General features: G+C 44.6%; 1 protein-coding gene and 1 pseudogene across 1 annotated transcript in view; one reads left to right on the top strand and one right to left on the bottom strand.

Annotated features, from left to right (window-relative positions):
- LOC120426184 (mitochondrial glutamate carrier 1-like) overlaps nt 1-11393 on the bottom strand; it is a 128687-nt gene extending 117294 nt beyond the window's left edge. The window contains exon 1 of the mRNA XM_052711694.1: nt 11234-11393. Coding sequence (XP_052567654.1) covers nt 11234-11372 — 139 coding nt within the window. The 5' untranslated portion in view covers nt 11373-11393. The remainder of the gene's footprint in view (nt 1-11233) is intronic.
- Nucleotides 11394-18507: 7114 nt separating this feature from the next.
- On the top strand, nt 18508-22603 carry LOC128093604 (nuclear pore complex protein Nup50-like; annotated as a pseudogene).
- Nucleotides 22604-23529: the final 926 nt, after the last annotated feature.

Here is a 23529-nt window from a genome sequence, read left to right as displayed (position 1 = left end):
GTGAATCCTGACCTCATACCCATCTACTAACCCCCTCAAAACTCATGTGATACTTTGTCGGAGAAGCAGTCGATTGGGCGGTCTCTATCACTCAAGTATCGGACTAACATTCCCATCCACTTCCCCGTGACTCTACCACTGGTCGTGGCCGGCGCCGGTATTGATCAGCATGATAGGGGCCTTTGAGAAGTTGCGAAGCGAGGAAAGATAGCACCCACTTATCTTCCACGGCTCGTGGATGTAACTTCTGGAGGTCCTGGTCAATAACGGAGTAGCAACTGCGGGTGGGCACCTATGCTTATGCTTATGCTTATGCTTATTTTATATTTTTTTCACCGAACAACAAAAACAATCACGCGAGATGTCGAACTGTCAAACGTCCTTGGTCAAACCAATGTGGTATAAAGAGAGGTGGCGTTGTTATGATCGTAAACAAAAGTTAATTTGTTAATTCCTGCAGTTAATTAATTAATTAATTTAATTTTTTACTATTGTCGCGCCCCTTGGTTACAAATGTAGCGTGACGGGACAACATCGTACAATTGGATCATTTTGATTTTCATACACAAAAGTGAAGAACTCTGCTCTCCTAGTAAGTTTTTGGAAAAACCCTTTTTAACAGTTGTTTCTAAAATAAAAAACGAAGATTTTGCTTACTGGATCACCCAATTTCGTCAAATTTTGTTGATTTGACAGGTACTTTTTTTCGTGACGGGACAACGCAGATATTTTGCAAAAGAGGGTTTTGCTCGCGTTGTCCCGTCACGAAATGAAGCAATTGTGAAAATCTCTACTGACTAGTCGACTTTAACTAATTTGGGGTCGCTGAGCTCGAATATGACTCCTAGAATACTCCAAAGTATTCAGGGAATGTGCAATCCAAAATGGCGGCCAATATGGCGGTGCTAGAATATTCGATATTTTATAAAGAAATGTAACCGGCAATGAACAGGTCTAATTTAACAAAGGGTTGCTGAACTCGAATATGAGCTCTAGAATATTCCAAAATACTCAGGGATATGCAATCCAAGATGGCGGCCAATATGGCGAAGCCAGAAAATTTGATTTTTTTCAGATGTGTAACAGGCAATCAATGGGTCAAATTCAACTAATTTGGGGTCGCTGAACTTGAATATGTGCCATAGAATACTCTAAAGTACTCAGGGAATGTGCAATCCAAGATGGCGGCCAATATGGCGAAGCTAGAAAATTTGATTTTTTTGTTCAGGGTTGTAACAGGAAATCAACGGGTCAAATTTAACTAACTTGGAGTCGCTGAACTTGAATATGAGCCATATAATACTCCAAAGTACTCAGGGAGTGTGCAATCCAAGATGCCGAAGCTAGAAAATTGAATTGCATTCCCTGAGTACTTATTTATTTATTTGTCACCGTATTTGGCATTATGCCGCACAGACTGTTCTAAAGACTTTAGAATATTCTAAGGATTATATTCGAGTTCAGCATCCCCAAATTAATTAAATTTGACCTGTTGACTGCCTGTTACATTTCTGTATAAAAATTTCCAATATTCTAGGTTCGCCATCTTGGCCGCCATCTTGGATTGCACATTCTCTGAGTACTTTGCAATATTATATGGCTCATATTCGAGTTCAGCGACCCCAGATTAGTTAAATTTGACTAGTTGATTGAACTTAAAAATCCTTTTATGGTGTTTTTTTTTCCATTCTGCCGCCATATTAGACGCCATCTTGAATATCTCGCTTCCCTTTGAGACTCAGGAAAATCAACAGGCAAATTTGGATTCTGGAGGGTCGATTTAGTCTAGATCGATCAAAAACTGGCCTGTTACACGATTTGCTTCTAGACACGAGAAATGAGCATCTTTTTTTGAATTCGTGCCTTGACCAAAAAATTGGCGTGACGGGACAACGCAAACTTGCGTCAGCCGTAACTCTGGATTCTTTTGGCCAATTTACGATTTCTAATAAGCATTTTAAAGGGTTTTTTGAGTACGAAGAGAATCCAAAATATGATGCAAAACTGATTTCACGAACTATTGCAAATTAAACTATTGTCATTTTTCGTGACAGGACAACGCTTCCATATACCCCCTTTTCAAATGTCCTGTATAATTTTATACCTACAGAATCTGCTTCTGTCAATAAGAGGGCTTATAAGAGTCATTTTACTATAAAATACCGTTTAGATTGATTAAATATCTGCAATCCTTCCATTAATTTAAGCTATTATTTAAAACAGTTGGAAAAATTAAAAATTCCCAGCGTTTATACATTTTACAACATCTGCTCACATATATGTTTAGAATAGGAACTTTGATGTGGAAATATGTTTTTTGTGTGGTTCAAATAGTGGGAAAACATGGAAAATTATCAGAACCATCCAAAGTTCAACTTGAAAAAATTACTGCTTGGTAAACAAGTGCCAAGAATCGGTCTTTAATGTGCTGACTATATCCATAGTTCCAAGTTTATTCCCTTTTATGACCTCTGTGTGTGTGTGTGTGTGTGTGTGTGCGTTTTTTTACAAGGTCGGAATCTGCTACCAGACACCTGAGAATTAATTTCTCAGTCCAGTCCAGTCCTTGAACGCCATGCCCTTTTACCCCCGGGACCACCTTTCGGTATAACTTCGGGGGGAGGCGTTGCATTTTCTGCACTAGTCTACTTACAGGCTCAATGCCTTGTACTAGAACCATTTCCTGTTCCACATACATATGAGTCCATGCGGGGGTTTAACCGCGCCCAAGAATCGCGTTGCTTTTGATCGGCTAGTCATATGCAGCCCTCTCCTTGGACCATCGAGACGTGTACCGATTTGGTAGAGCCAACCGTCTTAACGTGCTCTCCTTCACAGCCACACTCGTGGGTTCTCGACTCCTGTGACCATCGAGACGTGTACCGATTTGGTAGAGCCGACCATCATAACGTGCTCTCCTTCACAGCCACACTCGTGGGTTTTCGACTAGGCTCCTAGTCGTTCCTCCTCTGATCGTCTCTCCATTTCCGCTGGAGAGCCGAAGTGATCTGCGTCACTGCTCCGACGACCGCATTCCACTTGGCGATGTCGCTGCACATTCTTTGCACCACATTATCCGGGCTGGTGTCTGCTCCGATAATTGCCAGCATTTCGCTTCGCGCTGCCTCGAAGCGAGGGCAGGCGAACACCACGTGCTCCGGTGTTTCCTCGCACTCGTCGCAATCCGGACAGAGAGGAGACTCTGAATGTCCGAACCTGCCATGGCCCGACAGGAACTGTGTGAGATGGAAGGTGACCTCTCCGTTCCTTCTGCTCACCCACGTGGATAAGCCGATGCGTCCATCTGCCTTTCTCCGTGGTGTCCCACTCACGTTGCCATCTTGCCAGCGATTCGGCTCTCGCAGCTTCCCAGATACCTCTCGTGCCTCTTCGGGTGTAGCGCACGGTGTCCTCCTCCAGTGTGATGCCGATGGGGATCATTCCGGCTATGACGCCAACTGCTTCCGACGAGATGGTCCTGTATGCGCTTGCAACCCGCATGGCCATCAGTCTCTGCGTTCTGTCGAGCAGCGCTCGATTTCGCTTCGTCCCCACCATACCGGTCCGCCGTACCTAAGTATGGACGTCGCGACACTTGCCAAGAGGCGGCGCCTACTGCTCCTGGGTCCAGCGTTGTTCGGCATCATCCTCAGTTCTCGATCATCGCAATGGCCTCCGTAGCCAGAATTTCGACCTCCTCGACATTTTCGCCGGTTACCGTCAGCACTATGTCGTCTGCAAAGCCAACGATCTCCACGCCGTTGGGTAGCCTTAGTGTCAACACTCCGTCATACATTCCGTTCCACAGTGCTGAACCCTGAATAGAACCCTGTGGAACTCCCGCGGTAACAACAACGGTTTTTTGTCCATCGGCAGTGTCGTAGACCAGCACGCGGTTCTCGAAGTAGCTCTTCAAGATCATGCACAAATAGTCAGGCACCTTCATTTTGTGCAGCGCTGCTGCTATGGCCGCCCAGCTCGCACTGTTGAACGCGTTCTTGACGTCAATCGTGACTATTGCGCAGCAACGGTTCCCTCTGCGTTTTTTCTTCCGCGCTTCGTCGGCTTTCTCGACCACTTTCCGGATGGCGTCCACCGTGGATCTCCCTTTACGGAAGCCGAACTGCCTCGCTGCTAAGCCATGCTCGCTCTCCGTGTACTTGGTCAGCCGGCTAAGGATGATCCGTTCCAGAAGCTTTCCGAGGGTGTCCAGCAAACATATAGGCCTATACGATGATGGGTCCCCCGGTGGTTTGCCTGGCTTTGGCAGCAACACGAGCTTTTGAACCTTCCACGGGTCGGGGAAGTGTCCTTCGTCCAGGCATTTCTGCAGGACTGTTCGAAACCTGTCCGGGAATGCTTGAACCGCCGATTTCAGGGCGAAATTCGGGATTCCATCCGGGCCGGGTGCTTTCTTCACCTTCAATCTTTTCGCTACTGCCACAAGTTCTTCGTTGGTGATCAGATGACCTTCGGCGTTACTACCCCCTTCGTCGTTGTACGGTGTAGGAGGCCAGGTCGTTGGATCATGTCTTGGGAAAGCCCTTCCACAATGACCTTCAGCTTGTCGGGACACGTTTCAGCCATCATCGATGGGCCTCTGATCTTCGCCATCGCGACACGATATGCGCTCCCCCAAGGGTTCGCATCAGCGTCTTGGCATAACTCATTGAAGCAGTTTGTCTTGCTGCATTTGATCGCTTTCTTGAGCGCGGCCTTTGCAGACCGATACTCCTCTCTGCACTCCTCTCTAGTTGCTTCGGATCTTGCTCTCTGGACTCGTCTTCTGGCGCTGAGGCAACTTGCTCGAAGGGTACCGAGTTCTTCATTCCACCAGTAGGCTGGACGACGACAGTTCCTTGGCTCCAGTCTCCGCGGCATGGTTGTGTCGCATGCTGTCACTAGTTGTGCTGTTAGTTCGTGGGCCCTCAAGTCTTGGGGACCCTCGCACCAATGGAGCGCTTCCACGAAGAGACCCTCGTCGAAGTATTGCAGCTTCCATTTCCTCCCGTTGGACCGGTTGCTCCTTTCTGGTACAGGGGCTCGTCTCCCGATGCTGTACCGGATCGCTTGGTGATCGCTATGGGTATAGTCCTAACTCACCCTCCAGTTCATGTCGGCCGCCAGTCGCGGGCTACAGAATGTAACGTCGATAATGGACTCACGACCGTCTTTGCGTAAGGTACTGCTGGTTCCACGATTCGCCAGCCTAACGTCCAGTTTTGCTGATCCTGATTGTGCGATCCTGATCCAGAGTTGTGCGATGAATCCTGATTGTGCGATCCTGATCCAGAGTTGTGCGATGAATTTATTGAGATGTGCCTCGGAATGAGTGCCCCCAAGACCAGTCCGGATTACGATTCGAAGAATGACGACGTCAGCAGGCGTCGTCACCTGTCGTTCATTTCTATCTTCATGAAGATGGATTCATCTACGGAAATCACGGTGAATTCACTGGAATGGTGATTCGACTCTAGGAAGATCGTCAAGACGTCAACCCGATGGTGATTACCTGGGAGGGAGAAGCGAAGAGGTCTTCTTATTCTTATTCATTTTCTTGTTGTTGTTTTTGTTTTTTGTGCAAGATAATTTCTCTTCCCATTTAAATTTCCAGTCAGTCGTCATCTGCCCTTCTTGACAAAACAAATTTTCTTGCAGCTCATATCAAAATAGTGCTCAAGATCGTACATGACTCATGTGATGCAACTTTCTCCGCGATTTTTTTTTTTTTATTCATAACTTATTTTTATTTGGTCCTCTTTGGTGCCGAGACGAGGGTAGGACCGGAAATTATGAATGTGACATAAAAAATAATGAAAATATTTTTTTCAACTAATGACAGCAAGGGTCATTTCACACCATACTTGCAGGACATGAAACCACAGAGTAACACAGAGCGAGCAGTCCGAAGAAATGTCATTTTATTTTTTGGCTCAATAAGGTTTGCTGGTAGCAGGCGTGCGATGTACCACAAAGTTTAACCAAAAATCGAATTGCAGTAGTGACTCTGCCTTACTCTGTGATGAATCCGATCACTTTTAATTGATCTGGGTGGGTTTGCTGCTTTTCAACTGGGTGCTTAACTCGTTGAAGATCTTCCACAGCTCAGCCGAACTGTAGAGTAACGTCATGATTCGAAATCCGGACACTTAGTACCATATTATTTTTGTTATAGCTGGCAAAAAATCATGTAATAAGTTGGAAATGTAGAAATATCATCAGGATTTAGTATAAACAGTCAGTTTCAAGAGAATGCATGCAAAATATGTCTTTTCTAACAATTTTTCATCAGAATTTGAAAACTAAAATGACTTGTTGTGCTTCGAATCCCGGACACTGTTAAAAGCTGATTCGAAATCCGGACACTTTTGCTTCGAATTCCGGACACTCGATTTTGCTTATGAATCGCACAAATTTGGACTGAAATGTTAGTGAATGGCATTCTTTAAGTCTCAAATAAGCTGTTAACATCAAAACAATCGATAGTTCATATAAAAAATTGCTAGAATTTAAGGAAATCAAAAACATAAATTTCTGCTTTGCCTTCCCGGTGCTTCGGACGCATATGAAATATTTCAGTTGAAATGTTTCGCAATTTTGGTAAACTTATAATTTTATTTTATTTAATTGTTTTTGCATTAACTACAGCGTTCAAACAAACTTTATATGAAAGTTGATGTTAGAATTTATCAAATAACACAGTTTTGACATTCATAATATGAACTCATATCCAAATAATTGATAAAACAAGTTGAAGTGTCCGGGTTTCGAAGCGTCCGGGAATTCGAATCAAGACGTTACCTCCTTGCCTTGTTCCTTCGTGACTCCACAGGCGTGAGGGGCCAGTATTTTGTTTGCTGCTTCCTGCTTGTCGAAGGCGATCCTTCTGTTTTTTTTTCGGAACCGCACCCGACAGCGGAGGAAACTACGCCGCCGTGAGCGCCGGTACTGCCGGACTTAGTTTTCTGTCATTTTCCTTTCTGGTTGCAATAAAATGCAAAACCCGAGCATTGGAGGAAGTAAAGTGAATTCGCTGTGACATGATCATTCTTCCGAGATGCCGGCTTTGCAGAGCGATTGTTTGAAAAACGGTGGCTTATGTTAAATTGAACGATCTTAATTTTTAGGCAAATTTTACCTACGATGATTTTTTTTCCATAAAAAAAAGAAAACGTTCCGCTTCCTTTCTATTCATGTCAACCTCCAGCTCGCCGTTTTTTCCCGCTTTGTTCCTATTTCCATCCAGAGAATTTTTTTCACTTCCTCCACAGCTCTGGTTGTACTGAACGATTTATATATTTAAATACATTGACTAACTACTACTAACTTAATAAGTCTTAGTTTAAGCACATGTATGTAAGACATAACATTGATTGATTCATGGTCATATTGGAAATATATCTCATGAATATATATTTTAAACTAAATCTTATCAAAAATAAGCAAAAATTGAAAAATAAATAAAGTTAATTATTTTATTTTAGCCTGAATTGTCTCAGTCCGAAAAAACATTTGCAAATTTAAAAACTTTTTTAAATTTATTTTCCTAGCAAATACAATACTGCTCTAACCAAATAAGAACAGTAACAAAAATTGAAGGCGGCTCTCACTGACAGTTCGCAAGTGGCTGACACTGACAACTAGGTGTATTCTTCTCCGCCCGACTCAGGTGATTACTATCTGTTCGCGTTTCACAAACCGCCACAAAGCACCGTCCCGACAAGCATGCTCAATTTAATTTAAGTGGTCTGGGTCCTTTTGGCAGTTGTTTATTGATTATAATTAATTTGTTTTTCATTATAATGGAAACCATTTAAATAAATATATAAACTTGTTTTCTAACTGTCTAACAAATGTTGCTGGACCGCCGGGCTCAAGGTCGTACCGGTGATGGTGGTCATCACGGGGCCAGAGGGTGTCACGGATTGAACGGTGGTAAGCACTACTGCAAGCCTACGTAATTTGCCGGTCCAATTGATCGGATCTGGGACGATGTGTTTCACGGCTAACCCGCTCGGCGATTGACCCGACTGATGTGGATGTATGATGACGTTCTGCTCGTTTGGCGACGTGTACCTACGGTCCGGACTGAGCTGCTGGTGTTGTTGTTGTCGCATGTGTGACTGCATATGGCCACTGCTACTCGTTGGAGGTCCTGCCATCAGTTGAGACTGTTGTGATTGTTGTTACTGTTACTTCTGCTAAGATGTGAACTTCTGGAAGGTGGTGTCGTCTAGTTGCTTGATGCTTTGGAGCTGAGGAGAAACATAAAACAAGAAACTTTTTAACTCGTGAAACTCCACATAATCACTAACTTATCCTACATTCATCGGTTCGTTCTCAAGCTCCGGCAACGCCATTTGATCCGCCGGGTTCGTGTCCTTAACCCCGACCTCCTCCGACTTGTTGCGCCTGATAGTGGTGGTGTGTCCCTCTGTGATGCCCCCACCAACTACACCGTGATTAATTGTGACATAGATAACACTGTGATGATACTGGGCACCACTTCCGCCGCATCCTGCACCATCACTTGAGCTCGGCCACTGGTTGCTGCCCTACGAATCGTTAAACTCGTGCCCTTGCGCATTCGCGTGAAGGTTGTTGTTGATCTTGGACTCCACTTGCTGGGCGATGACCGCTACTGCCGCTGAAGAGGAAGAAGCGGACGAGATTGTTATTCCGCTGTCGATTGGACCAGCGCTGCTGTAATGATGACGCGAGCAGAAAGTTTTCCGATCGGGATGATTGAACAGCTTGAGCCGGATCCGATCAGGACGTTGGAGTTGTTGCCAAAGGCTAATCCATCCCAGCCATCTATACCGGGGAGCAAAAGAAGCTTGCTTGCTGGGCGCTTGAATGCAATCGGATAAATCACGATGCGGTCCTCACCGATCAACTACACTGTCTGAAAAAACGAAGGACTTTTCCTCCCAGATCGATCCTCTGGCCAGCATCTCCTGTTTCAGCAACATTTCCTGATCTCCTGCGCCACCTGAATTCTCCTGCTTATTTTTTTTTGCGACAGTTCAAAACAAAAACAAATACGCGTGAGGTCAAACTGTCAAACCAATGTGGTGTAAGAAGAGGTGGCGATGATTGGATCGTAAACAAAATTAACTTCTCGTTAATTAATTAATTTCGGCAGTTAATTAATTTAATTTATTTAATTTCTTACTATTGTCTCGCCCCTCGGATAGGTCAATCTTTGATTTCAAAGGGTAGTTCCAAAAAAGCTCGGATTTGGACAACCCTATGTGTATAAAAAAGCAAAGAAAACCATTTCAAAATTATGTAGCAAAAAAAAAAATCAGTTAATCGAGTGTGTTTGAAATTGTTATGAGGAAACAATGAAATAATAGTTTGTTTGGAATAGCTAATTACAAGTCACAATTTGTAATTCAGAGTTACATAAACGTAACAAAAGAAGATGTAATTAATGATTACGTAATCTTTGATTACAAATATGGAGCCAAACATTTCAAAAGGGCACAAAACTTTTGTAAACAATAGTGTATCCCTTTCACTCAAATGACAGTTTGCATAAGGTGTGAGAGGGATACACTCTTGTTTACAAAAGTTTTGTGCCCTAATGAAATGGAAAGCACGATATTTGTAACACTGAATTACAAAACAAACATCACCAAAAAAGTTTGCGATATTTCAAACTCGCTAAGTGACCTGTATGGTAATTTTTTTTTTGATGGAAATTTTCTGTGCAGTCGATACGGATCGGGACGATTCTTTCTTGGTGAGGGAGCAGTTTCGGAAATTGCAACACGACAACAGTTATCCTAACTGCGAACAAAGCTAAACTTCGTTTTCCTCGCCGCAATTAAAGCAAGTAGCTCGATAAATGCTCAGTAAGCAAAACCTCAGGACCTCATGTGTGAGGCTCTGGGGGACATTTCGATTATAATAAAATCAGAACGTTTTGGACAGTTTAACTAAACGCGTCGGCGTTATTAATTTCGAGAATGGATTGAATCGATCATTAAGCTAAGAACAAGATTGTCCGTTCAACGCAGTGGTGAATGTAGAACGCTGTGCCAGTTCGATTTTTCCATCAACTGTCAGTCGAACAATCTGCAGGGGTTGCTCTGTTCAATGGTCGATTACTGACAGGCTATGATGACAGGCGCAAAATTTTGCGTTTGCGTTCAGGCCTGACGGACAATCTTGTTCTTCCCTTAATGTTCCATAACTTACGTTTACTTTGTTTAAAAATAGATTCAGCCAAATGAAAGAAGTTTTACAACTTTGTAGTTTTTTTTTTCCAAAGAGCAAGTTTGTTTTGCCACAGAGCAATATTTTGTCTTCTATCAATATTTTACTGCAAACCCGTCACGTGATGTTTATCATCCATATTGAGTTGACCGGTTAAGCTCGAGTGTCAATAGGCAATCAAACGTCAAAATTACCCCCCACTAGAGGGCGCTGAAACTTGGGGTGATGTTTTCATTATAACCTACAGCGAGTAAATTGATTTAAAATTTGAAATTGTTTTATTTCATCATAAAATCGACATTAATAGCAAATTATACCATTTTCAGGTAAGAAATAAATAACTTAATTGATATAAACAAAAATATTTTTGTGATGGTCGATTTAACCTGTTCATTATCTGATTCAAAATAAGGAAATGTTTCAATCAACCAAAACATAACTAATCAATTGAGAATGTAGATTATTCAAGTGGACAATTATTTTTTAAAGTCACTTCTACCATAAAAGCAAAGATCTGCTTGAAAAATGATAATTGGATTGATTTTCAAAATTAGCAATCTAACCTCATTCTCACGTTTTCAATCCGGATCTCAGAATTTTCAATGAAAAAGGCAACTTAGCAAAAAAATCAAAAAGTCAGTCGATAGAACTTTTTATTTCTTACCTCCTGTTAACTTTATTTTATTCCAAAAGATCAATTTTCTTTCAAAAAATCTTAAAATAGTTTTCACTCCCCTTTGCAGTTATCGCGCAAAACCGTAAACGTAACCTTGCACCAAAGTTCTCCTACTCGAATGTAGGTGGCGAATAGAGTTTTTAGCTTTGGTTTTGGGGGCCTATACCATTTATTGATTTATATTATCAAAAATCATCATGTGATAACACAATAATTATTGAACATATCATAGATACATGCGGTCAATAACGATATATTTTTATCAACTGATTGTATACAGAATGACAGAACTTTAATTAAGCATATTCCACAGATAATTTTGACGATACTTACTGTGTATTTTTCTAAAAATGGAATGTTCAAACCTGTTCAAACCACCTTCTTTGTTTGTTTTGACTGATTTAGACTGGCTTCGTTCAGATCTAATGGTTTTTTTAAGACAGTCGCTATAGATTACACTAAAAATCAACATTACACACAGCTGACACAGCTCAGTTCACTTTTACACACTTGTATAGAATTTTTCAGTTGAAGTATGATTACACACTTTCGTGTAATCATACTTGAACAGTTACAACGACCTCAATCGGAATGCTGAAACGGAATTCAATTCGAATCGTTTACGTATTCCGTTTCAAACGCAACAACCGGTACGTACACGGAATCGGTTGTTGCATTTGAAACGGAATACGTAAACGATTCGAATTGAATTCCCCCAGCTGCCACTGAAAGAAACTGACATATCAAAATCAAGTGATTTTTCATGTGAGCTCCTAAAAATTCGTCACAATAATTTCTCATGTTTTTCTTTTTTTTTTTTATTGAATTACTGGCCTCTTGTTGCCATAAGTTGGCCAAGTTTTGATTGTTCTACAGCACTTTACAGATCGATAGCAGCATCATTTTGTGATTTCAACACAAGCTGCAAATCCGGGATTTCCTTTTGGGACATAATCGCCCTCCACAGGGCCCGTCGATTATCATCGTACAGGACACAGGTTAACAGCAGGTGGTCTGGAGTAGCAGATGATTCGCCGCATTGGCACGTTGCGTCCTCAAACATTGTTATTCCTCCACAGATACGCAGGAAGTCTGGAATGGTTGCTAATTAGTTTCGACAGCACTACTATTTCCCGCCGGTTGAAGTTTTTATCCGCAAACCATGGGGAAGTGTCCACAGTGGGAACTGTTTTGTTGAAGAATCTTCCCTTGGTTCCATTATCTCAGTCCAACTGCCAATGTCACTATGGTACATTGGGTGGCCAAGTTTCAAAAAGTTACCTTCTCCAAATATCTTTTGGTATTTTTTGCCCGAAAGTAAACATTCTAACTAAGAAAAATCCAAATTTTCAAAGCTCTAAGTTTGTTCATCACGGAGATACGCAAGCTTAAAGTTAAAAAATTGAGAAAAAAAACTAGCGTTTTTCGTGAAAATGGCTGATTGTTTAATTTTAACATAGCTCAGCCATTTTAAATATTTTATTAGGACAGTTATACATCGTTGGAAAGGTAATGAGATAAGCTTTGAAACTATTAATAGATAAAATGTTGTTTCCAAACCAAAAACTGAAGTTTTCATCGAAAAACTAGAGCATTTTTTTGACAAAACTTGTTTTTTTGTGTTTGTTAATCGAGTACTTTTTTTGCTAACCGATGCTAAACATAAACTTAAGATCACTTGAAAGATTCGATCATAATCTAACATTGCTGAAATTTCCAGCCTGCGATTTTTTGCGTTTTCGGAGATATGCCATTTTGAACATTTACATTTACAATACCAGGTTTCAAGAAGTTCCAAATGACTTTATTGGAATTTTCTGTTGCCTACATTTAAAATTGAGTACCTTAGTCAAAATAAGGTATTCGTACCGAAGTTTCTCAAGCGAAACTGGAGAATGGAGAATCTCAGTTTGATACCGAAAAAAGTATTCAGCAAAATATTGACTAAGCATGATGAATTTCTGCGATCAATCCATGAAACTGATCCACATTTGAGTTCTATGTTGGTTAGTACAAAACGTCATACAAAGTACCTTTAACATATCCTGAAGCCGTCAGAATCTATTGGCAGAACACGTCTTGCAGGGGCAACCAACAGAACAAGAATGATTTATTCAACAAATTACATTAAGTCAATATCAAGTCAAGGCATACTTATGCGTATCCTCAACACTCCTCCTCGCATGAGTATCCCTAACGGCTTCAGGCCTCGTTTTTGCGAGTTCCAATGGTCAGGATCTCCATCTCCTCCTGAATCCTGGACAGTTTGTTTTCGTCTTCATCTGGATCAGCCAATCGACGTGATTTTGGCATGGTTCCACTCCGCTCCACTGGACCCTTTCGTTTGGTTCGACCACTCACACGCCGTTTGGATGATGCACGAAAGAAGTAAACCGGTTGTACCACATCGTCGTGATACTGGACGGGATCCTCCATTTTCCGTTGACCCAAACTTGGAGCACCGCTCAATGTATACTCAAATACTTCCCTTTTCTTCGTCTTCTTGCTCCGACGTTTGCTTTCGATCAGGACTCCCACAAACTGCGTACCGATCTCCTTCTGTTGTCCGGAGCGCCACCGACGTTGCTTGAGCCGGTACATTCCGTCTCGCAAAACTGCCACCGCTGCTGTCTCTCCTCGTGACATTATCCGGCAGCCATGTTTGCCGAACCGGATATCCGCTCCCTTCACTATCAGCTTAGCCACCGAAATGAGGTTCATCTCGAGTCCCTGGATGTACAACACGTCCGTCAGCTTGATCACCGTTTGCTCTCCATTGTTGTCCACGCTATTCAACGACACCGTTCCAATCCCTTGGACATCCACCTCCTTACCGTTCGCCAATAGCACTTGTCCTTTGGGGGCAGGTTTCAGCGAATCGAAACAAGCCTTCACGCAGCACACGTAGGATCTGGCTCCCGAATCCACGATCCATTCTTGCCGTTTGCTGGTGTCCAATACAAAAGCATACGATTTCTTGACACTAGCGCTGGCGTTGACTTCCACGTCGTCATCGCTCATCTCGGCTGGACAATCCACTTTCCTATGGCCTTCCTTACCGCATCCGTAGCAGATCAGCTTCCTCTTGAATGCCACCTTATACGCAACTGGCGTGTCTCCCGCTTCACCTTCGTTCATCTTGCGCTCCTGGTCCAGAATTTTCCCTTTCACGTAATCCAGCTTAAGATCCTCGTCCTTCATGATCAGCAAAGCAGTCCGGACTTGATCGTAGCTCATCGGCAAGCTTCGCAAGAGCATCGCAACCTGTACATCCTCTCCCAGGTCCTTTCCAGCACTCCGTAGCTTCGCAAACAGTTCCTCAAGATCGTAAATGTGTGATGCAACGTCTCCTCCTTCCGGCAACTTCCGGTCGCAGATCTGGCAGATCAAGGACACACGGGAACACATCGATGTCTTCTGGTGCTCGTTTTTCAGCTTGAGCCACACCTCTTTCGCCGTTCTGAGCTCTCGGATTAGCGGATGCTGGCGCCTCTCGACCAGCAGCGAAATCGTTGCGCGTGCTCTCTGGACTCCATCCGTCCACTCTTCATTTTCTGGAACCGGGGCCTGCGCGTACTCGACGTACTTCCACAGCTTCTCGCGAATCAGCAGCATTTCCGTTTGGAACGCCCATTGCGCGTAGTTTTCGTTGTTCAGCTTCTCAACTCCAAGCTTCGCTTCCATTCTTCTCTAGAAAATTTTCTTCAAACTTCCGATTCCGATTCCGTTATCGCCTTGGTTACTTGGTAACCTATTGGCAGAACACGTCTTGCAGGGGCAACGAACAGAACAAGAATGATTTATTCAACAAATTACATTAAGTCAATATCAAGTCAAGGCATACTTATGCGTATCCTCAACAGAATCTCTATAATCAAGTTATATGGCATGAACTCACAAAAAGAATATATATAACAATTCTGTTGTACACGCAGAAAAATAAGGCATATTTGAATCAACAAAACGTTTTGTTGATTTGAAAATCATGATTTTTGTTGAATCAACGCTAAATGTCAAAGCAGCTTTTTCAAAACAACAAAAGACTTTTGTGGAGTTGAGAAAATCAAGGTTTGTTTAAGCATAAGCATAACCATAAGCATAGGTTGCTACTCCGTTATCCGTTGCTACTCCGTTATTGACCAGGACCTCCAGAAGTTACATCCACGAGCCGTGGAAGATGAGTGGGTGCTATCTTTCCTCGCTTCGCAACTTCTCAAAGGCCCCTATCATGCTGATCAATACCGGCGCCGGCCACGACCAGTGGTAGGGTCACGGGGAAGTGGATGGGAATGTTAGTCCGATACTTGAGTGATAGAGACCGCCCAATCGACTGCTTCTCCGACAAAGTATCACATGAGTTTTGAGGGGGTTAGTAGATGGGTATGAGGTCAGGATTCACGAGTGGCAGTGATGTGACCATGAGCATTTTGTTTATCGGTTGAAAATTTTAAATCTTAGGCAGCCGGCTGCGGAAAGATACATATTTGATTATTTAAAAAGTGTTTTAATCGAACGCGTGCCAACCGAGCAGTAGTGCTATGGGTTGGACTATTCAGTATATTTTTACTGTTTGTACAATTTAGATAACACGAGCAAATTTCAAAAATAGTAAATAAAAGACGCTTTACTCTTCATAAAATCGGTAATTTGATGAGTTGATACTAATACCGCCAGTTGGAATAAATTATTACGATCAATATAAACGAAAAGAAAACAGGACACCACGTAACCGATTGTAATGAAATTAAAACAATAACATAAACGAACTAAACCGGCGGCGTGCCTTCCAATCAACGATGATAAAAGAAATACTTATAAAATATCAAATAAAAGAGAAACGAAACTAGCGACGCGAAGTGTTGTTACTCCAATTGCATTTGCCGTAATAACATAAAAAATGTATTTCTGCAGAAAGGAGTATCGGTCTGCAAAGGCCGCGTTCAAGAAAGCGATCAAATGCAGCAAGACAAACTGCTTCAAGGAGTTATGCCAAGACGCTGATGCGAACCCTTGGGGGAGCGCATATCGTGTCGCGATGGCGAAGATCAGAGGCCCATCGATGGTGGCTGAAACGTGTCCCGACAAGCTGAAGGTCATTGTGGAAGGGCTCTTCCCAAGACATGATCCAACGACCTGACCTCCTACACCGTACAACGACGAAGGGGGTAGTAACGCCGAAGGTCATCTGATCACCAACGAAGAACTTGTGGCAGTAGCGAAAAGATTGAAGGTGAAGAAAGCACCCGGCCCGGATGGAATCCCGAATTTCGTCCTGAAATCGGCGGTTCAAGCATTCCCGGACAGGTTTCGAACAGTCCTGCAGAAATGCCTGGACGAAGGACACTTCCCCGACCCGTGGAAGGTTCAAAAGCTCGTGTTGCTGCTAAAGCCAGGCAAACCACCGGGGGATCCATCATCGCCTATATGTTTGCTGGACACCCTCGGAAAGCTTCTGGAACGGATCATCCTTAACCGGCTGACCAAGTACACGGAGAGCGAGCATGGCTTAGCAGCGAGGCAGTTCGGCTTCCGTAAAGGGAGATCCACGGTGGACGCCATCCGGAAAGTGGTCGAGAAAGCCGACGAAGCGCGGAAGAAAAAACGCAGAGGGAACCGTTGCTGCGCAATAGTCACGATTGACGTCAAGAACGCGTTCAACAGCCATTGCAGCAGCGCTGCACAAAATGAAGGTGCCTGACTATTTGTGCATGATCTTGAAGAGCTACTTCGAGAACCGCGTGCTGGTCTACGACACTGCCGATGGACAAAAAACCGTTGTTGTTACCGCGGGAGTTCCACAGGGTTCTATTCTGGGTTCAGCACTGTGGAACGGAATGTATGACGGAGTGTTGACACTGGGGCTACCCAACGGCGTGGAGATCGTTGGCTTTGCAGACGACATAGTGCTGACGGTAACCGGCGAAAATGTCGAGGAGGTCGAAATTCTGGCTACGGAGGCCATTGCAATGATCGAGAACTGGATGCTCGAGGTGAAGCTGCGGATCGCTCACCACAAGACGGAGATGGTTCTGGTTAGTAACCACAAAAAGGTGCAGCAGGCCCAGATACAAGTTGGGGAACACGTAGTGCACTCGAAGAGAGCGCTCAAGTACCTCGGGGTGATGGTGGATGACCGGCTGAACTTCAACAGTCACGTCGATTACGCCTGCGAGAAGGCGGCTAAGGCGATCATGGCACTGTCGAGGATGATGCCGAACAACGCTGGACCCAGGAGCAGTAGGCGCCGCCTCTTGGCAAGTGTCGCGACGTCCATACTTAGGTACGGCGGACCGGTATGGTGGGGACGAAGCGAAATCGAGCGCTGCTCGACAGAACGCAGAGACTGATGGCCATGCGGGTTGCAAGCGCGTACTGGACCATCTCGTCGGAAGCAGTTGGCGTCATAGCCGGAATGATCCCCATCGGCATCACACTGGAGGAGGACACCGTGCGCTACACCCGAAGAGGCACGAGAGGTATCCGGGAAGCTGCGAGAGCCGAATCGCTGGCAAGGTGGCAACGTGAGTGGGACACCACGGAGAAAGGCAGATGGACGCATCGGCTTATCCCGTCCGTATCCACGTGGGTGAGCAGAAGGCACGGAGAGGTCACCTTCCACCTCACACAGTTCCTGTCGGGCCATGGCTGCTTCAGGAAGTACCTGCACAGGTTCGGACATTCAGAGTCTCCTCTCTGTCCGGATTGCGACGAGTGCGAGGAAACACCGGAGCACGTGGTGTTCGCCTGCCCTCGCTTCGAGGCAGCGCGAAGCGAAATGCTGGCCATTATCGGAGCAGACACCAGCCCGGATAATGTGGTGCAAAGAATGTGCAGCGACATTGCCAAGTGGAATGCGGTCGTCGGAGCAGTGACGCAGATCACTTCGGCTCTCCAGCGGAAATGGAGAGACGATCAGAGGAGGAACGACTAGGAGCCTAGTCGAAAACCCACGAGTGTGGCTGTGAAGGAGAGCACGTTATGATGGTCGGCTCTACCAAATCGGTACACGTCTCGATGGTCACAGGAGTCGAGAACCCACGAGTGTGGCTGTGAAGGAGAGCACGTTATGACGGTTGGCTCTACCAAATCGGTACACGTCTCGATGGTCCAAGGAGAGGGCTGCATATGACTAGCCGATCAAAAGCAACACGATTCTTGGGCGCGGTTAAACCTTCGCATGGACTCATATGTATGTGGAACAGGAAATGGTTCTAGTACCCGGCATGGATCCTGTAAGTAGACTAGTGCAGAAAATGCAACGCCTCCCCCCGAAGTTATACCGAAAGGTGGTCCCGGGGGGAAAAGGGCATGGCGTTCAAGGACTGGTTTAGTGGGTCGGGAAATTCGTTTTTCCCAACCCCACACTACCTGAGAAATTAATTCTCAGGTGTCTGGTAGCAGATTCCGACCTTGTAAAAAAATAAAAATAAAATAATAAGAATAAATAACTAAATAAATAACACACACACACACACACACACACACACACACACACACACACACACACACACACACACACACACACACACACACAGAGAGAGAGAGAGAGAGAGAGAGATCATAAAACGAAATAAACTTTGGAACTATGCTGGATATAGTCAGCAATTTAAATCATTAAAATAGATAAAGTTAGTGTTTGCAAAATTTTTTTCTCAGTTTACCATTGCCTACGCAATGTTGGGTTCGATCCCCAAAAGCAATATGGAATCAGTAATTCCAATCAAGCGTGTCAACTGACATAATTCCCCAAGTAACCAAACAGCACGAAATCAAGTCAGTGTTCAGCACTACAAGCGCTTTACCAGCTGCGGATTATTGCTAACAAGTTTAGACATCTGCACCAAAAGCGCTTTTACAGCAGATTTGCGACCGGTTTTGGACTTTATATTTCTGATTTCCAGCTAGCCTCTACTGTTGTTGATCCAACCCTGCACAAAACGTCAAAAAATTGAGAGAAGCAAAAATGTTGCTCTCTCTCCTTTTCCTCTCCCTCTGCTGATCTATTTTCGATTTGTTTACTACCACGTTACCGACTCAGCTGACCGAGAGGGGGAAGAGCCGATTTTTTTTGCGTGAAAGTAAGTTGTTGGAGATGTGATGCCAGGAGCTTGAGGTTGCCGCCGATGAGTGGAGTTTTCTGTGCCTTTATCCATTCGCCCAATTTGGAAGTGGCTTACCGCAGTTATTTTAAAACCTACAGATGCTTGTACATTGCATGATACCTAAAGTTACTCTGTGGGTTTTGCTTCGTCAGACTCTGCTGGGGCAGATTCTTTCTATATGACCAGTGACAGGCACAATTCGGTGCATTCTGGTGCCCACGGGGAATTCTGAATATTGGACGTCTGCTTTAGACACCGGAGTGGCCCGAAAAAGCAGTTAGCACCTTTAGGCCAACTTACATTTTTCAGTACAAAAGATTCAATCGAAACATTAATCCACATTTTGTTTTGTTCAGCTCTTTCGAAAGATTTCGGAAAAGACTGAAAAAAATCAACAGCAGCTGATAGTAGCATGAAATAACGATGAATCTCAGCCACCAACTGACAGCGGTTTTTTTTCTCCGCAGGTTTGTGATGGTTGTTCTGGTTGAAGGGTGAGCGAGCAAGAAATGTTTTTATTTTCGTTTGCTTCATTCTCTCTCTTTCACACCTCAACTATGTTGCCAGTTAATGGGAAATAAATCAAGCAGTGTTGCTAGCAGCAGCATTAAATCAGCTGCATTTCAGCAAATCCTAGAGCAGTTGTTTTAGAGCTGATTTGTACGGATCTTAGCTGTTTTATGACTAACTAGCTGTTGAATGCTAATGAACAGCTAATTTATGATTCCTGTTAATGCTGGATGGTTACTTGGGTCACTTGATATTGTGGATTTAGCTCGTAGCTGGATTTTCTGGCTTCTTCTCACGGTCATTGGAAACGGTCGTGGATAGACCTAGGGGTTCCCAGTTGGAGTGAAAAAAATCAATTTATAGAAAAATTATGGATTAAAATTTTGCTTTTTTATCACTTCTCCGACATCAGGAAAAATTGTTTGAACATGCTCGCAATTTTTTTATTCGGTCGGAAAAATATTATTTTTCTTGAAAAAACTTTCATTTTTAATCACATGATCACCCCTAATTCTGGCTCGATGCCGCCGTCATGCGACCGCGTGCTCCGTTTGTTTGTCAACAAAGCTGCAGCTGGATGGTGAGACGAAGTGAGGGGGGAAGAGATTTTGACATTTTTATGCCCGCATCTGGCCCGCCGCCTATTTCGTCGGTCACTGAGTCGCCGGTCGTTTCCAGTGACCGAGTCCAGCTAGGTACTGATCGTACAATATCTCGGTTCTCAAACTTTCAAGTGACACTCGAAAATCACAACACATTTATTTAATTAATTCACTCTCACTTTCATTCATAAAACAACATAGAACGTGCTCACCCGAGTTCAGAACAAAGAAGCTCATTGTCCGGTGTCACCAAGCGCAGCATCGGTGTCGTCGAACCAAACTGATTTCGACAGGTTATCATCGACCAGTTCTCCCTCTTTCATGCTGGGGGAATCTAAGGCCGATTTTCATCCGTACACATATAAAACAGCACACACACAAGCACCCGCGAAAAACTTTTTGCATCGAAGTAGGCCCCAAGAATCAACGCGAACTGGACGAAGACACCCCGCAAACGAAACTAATTCTTCAAAACTAAGCTCCCCAGACGGAAACGGGGGGCGCGCGTCTGGCGTTTGTCTTGGGCATTGCGCCAGATTTCTGGCGGATTATCCCCCAGATTTTTCCCAGATTTCTGCCAGTAATTCTGGCGAATATGACACAAACCGGTCGGGCGCGGTCAACCGATTGAACCGATTAAATCGGTTATGCGGTTTGACAGATGGATTCGACCAGATTTTCGCCAGATATGACGGACGACCTGCGCCTGATTTCGGGCAAAATATCTGGGGGAAATTCTGGCGCATTTGAAGGACCACTTCTTCCGAGGGGCAGGACACATGCTCTAATCAATTAAAATAATCGGCTAATTGATTAGATATTATCAGTTGATCAATTAGTGTGACGCTAATCAACTAACGGTTCCCACCTTCTATCATCATCTTGGTCTGATGGAGAAATGTCAAAAACACAAAACAAAAACAATTTTTTTTCCCGCAGAAGCCACAAAAGTTCCGTCGGCTGGTGAGCCGATTTGCCCAGACGTACGAGGACCAGCCGAAAAAACGCGTCATTACGGATTCAAACGGATTCGCCGGACAAATTCTTCGGGCAGCGGTGGATTATCGTCGGTGTTTGGTGCGGCGAATCCTAGCCGACCGACGGAGGAGCCAGTCCATTTTCGCATCTCAGTGGAGCCGCGAAACCTACTAATAGGACGGCGGCCACGACGCCACGCAGGGAGCCAGCATCTTTGCTACGACCGACTCGAGCAAGAAGGTCTTTCCCGGGGTTGGAAGCCCGCCAATGAAAAACACAGTAGACTCCGGCGGCAAGGACACCGGGGATGAGGAAAATGCAGTTAACGTGAAGGCGCTCAATGTGGCCGTGGCCGCTGGGAATTTGGGGAAGTTCAAGGAGAATCCGATCTTCAAGGATTACGAATAGTATCTTGATAATTTCGAGACCAAGCAGAGTAGCATGAAAATGGACACAAAGGAGTCAACGGCCGCATAGCCGGCCACCAGCGGCTTCATATTTGGAAGCGCCAGCGACGACAACAACCACGGCTGCGGCACCGTCTCCAGCGGCAGCCAAACCATTTAACTCGACAAGTTCCACGGTTTGGCTCGACAAGTTCCACGCCCGGAACGGGCTTCAGCTTCGCCAAAGTGGCCAAACCCACCAAGGACAGCAAGCCGGACGAAAAGGCCACCGCTGATGACGACGAGGACGAATCGTCCAAGGTGGAGTTCACGCCGATTAAGGAAAAGGACAGCATCTTCTCCAAGCGTTGCAAACTGTTCGTCAAAACCGACGGCAACTACTCGGACAGTGGCATCGAAACGCTGCACATAAAAAAAGTGGACGTGAAGGTGCAGGTCCTGGTGCGGGCCGACACCAGCATCGCCACGAGGTGGTGCCGGTGCAGGGGATGGGTAAGAACAACGTCATGATATTGTGCGTTCCGACGCCGGAGACGAAGCCACCACCGACGTCGGTGCTGCTGCGGGTCAAGACCCGCAAGGAGGCCGACGAGCTGTATGCCTAACTACATGGTCATGGAATATTGTTTAATGTTTCACTAAATAAGAAATAAATCTCTTAAAATTTGAAAAAAAAGGTGCAGGTGGTTATGTTACACATGACCAGTATGACAAAGAACTTTGCTAGATGATTGTTGAAATTTTCGATTAGAACGTCCGATCCAAATTTCCCCATGATTCCCTTATAATTACACAAGACAACTTTTTGTGGTCTATTTCGTGGCTCTGAAACAGGCTGTTTGATTTGTAAAGTTTTAAGGCATAATATCAACGTCCTATCGAACTAAGGGGATGAAAATTGCAAGTGGAGCTGAACTGCCCTATTCAGGGCTCTAATTGATTACGAAATAGTTATTCTAAATTTCCAGGAACAGATTTCAGAAGTTTAACAGTCATTTTTCCTCAACTCTTATGGTTCGGCAAATGTCCCCCCATCGGAACATCCCCGGGGCCTCCGGCCACTCCGGATTGTGGCCACTACTGCTGAAATATCAAATTTCATGTCCAGTATCAAAATCCATAAAGTTTGATACCCATATTGCCCCAACTCTTATGGTTCGGCAAATGCCCCCCCATCGGAACATCCCCGGGGCCTCCGGCCACTCCAGGTGGTGGCCACTACTGCCGAAATGTCAAATTTCATATCCAGTATCAAAAACCCTAAAGTTTGATACCCATATTGCCCCAACTCTTATTGTTCCGCAAATGTCCCCCCATCGGAACATCCGCGGGGCCTCCGGCCACTCCGGATTGTGGCCACTACTGCCGAAATGTCAAATTTCATATCCAGTATCAAAAACCCTAAAGTTTGATACCCATATTGCCCCAACTCTTATGGTTCCGCAAATGTCCCCTTATCGGAACATCCGCTGGGCCTCCGGCCACTCCGGATTGTGGCCACTACTGCCGAAATGTCAAATTTCATGTCCAGTATCAAAAACCCTAAAGTTTGATACCCATATTGCCCCAACTCTTATGGTTCCGCAAATGTCCCCCTATCGGAACATCCGCGGGGCCCTCCGGATTGTGGCCACTACTGCTGAAATGTCAAATTTCATGTTCAGTATCAAAAACCTTAAAGTTTGATACCCATATTGCCCCAACTCTTATGGTTCGGCAAATGTCCCCCTATCGGAACATCCCCGGGGCCTCCGGCCACTCCAGGTGGTGGCCACTACTGCTGAAATGTCAAATTTCATGTTCAGTATCAAAAACCTTAAAGTTTGATACCCATATTGCCCCAACTCTTATGGTTCGGCAAATGTCCCCCTATCTGAACATCCCCGGGGCCTCCGGCCACTCCAGGTGGTGGCCACTACTGCCAAAATGTCAAATTTCGTGTGCAGTATCAAAAACCCTGCAGTTTGATACCCATATTGCCCCAACTCTTATGGTTCCGCAAATGTCCCCCCATCGGAACATCCGCGGGG

This window comes from Culex pipiens, chromosome 1 (genome assembly GCF_016801865.2).
Source record: "Culex pipiens pallens isolate TS chromosome 1, TS_CPP_V2, whole genome shotgun sequence".
In the NCBI taxonomy this organism is placed as follows: domain Eukaryota; kingdom Metazoa; phylum Arthropoda; class Insecta; order Diptera; family Culicidae; genus Culex; species Culex pipiens.
This window is presented reverse-complemented; position numbering and strand designations above follow the sequence as displayed.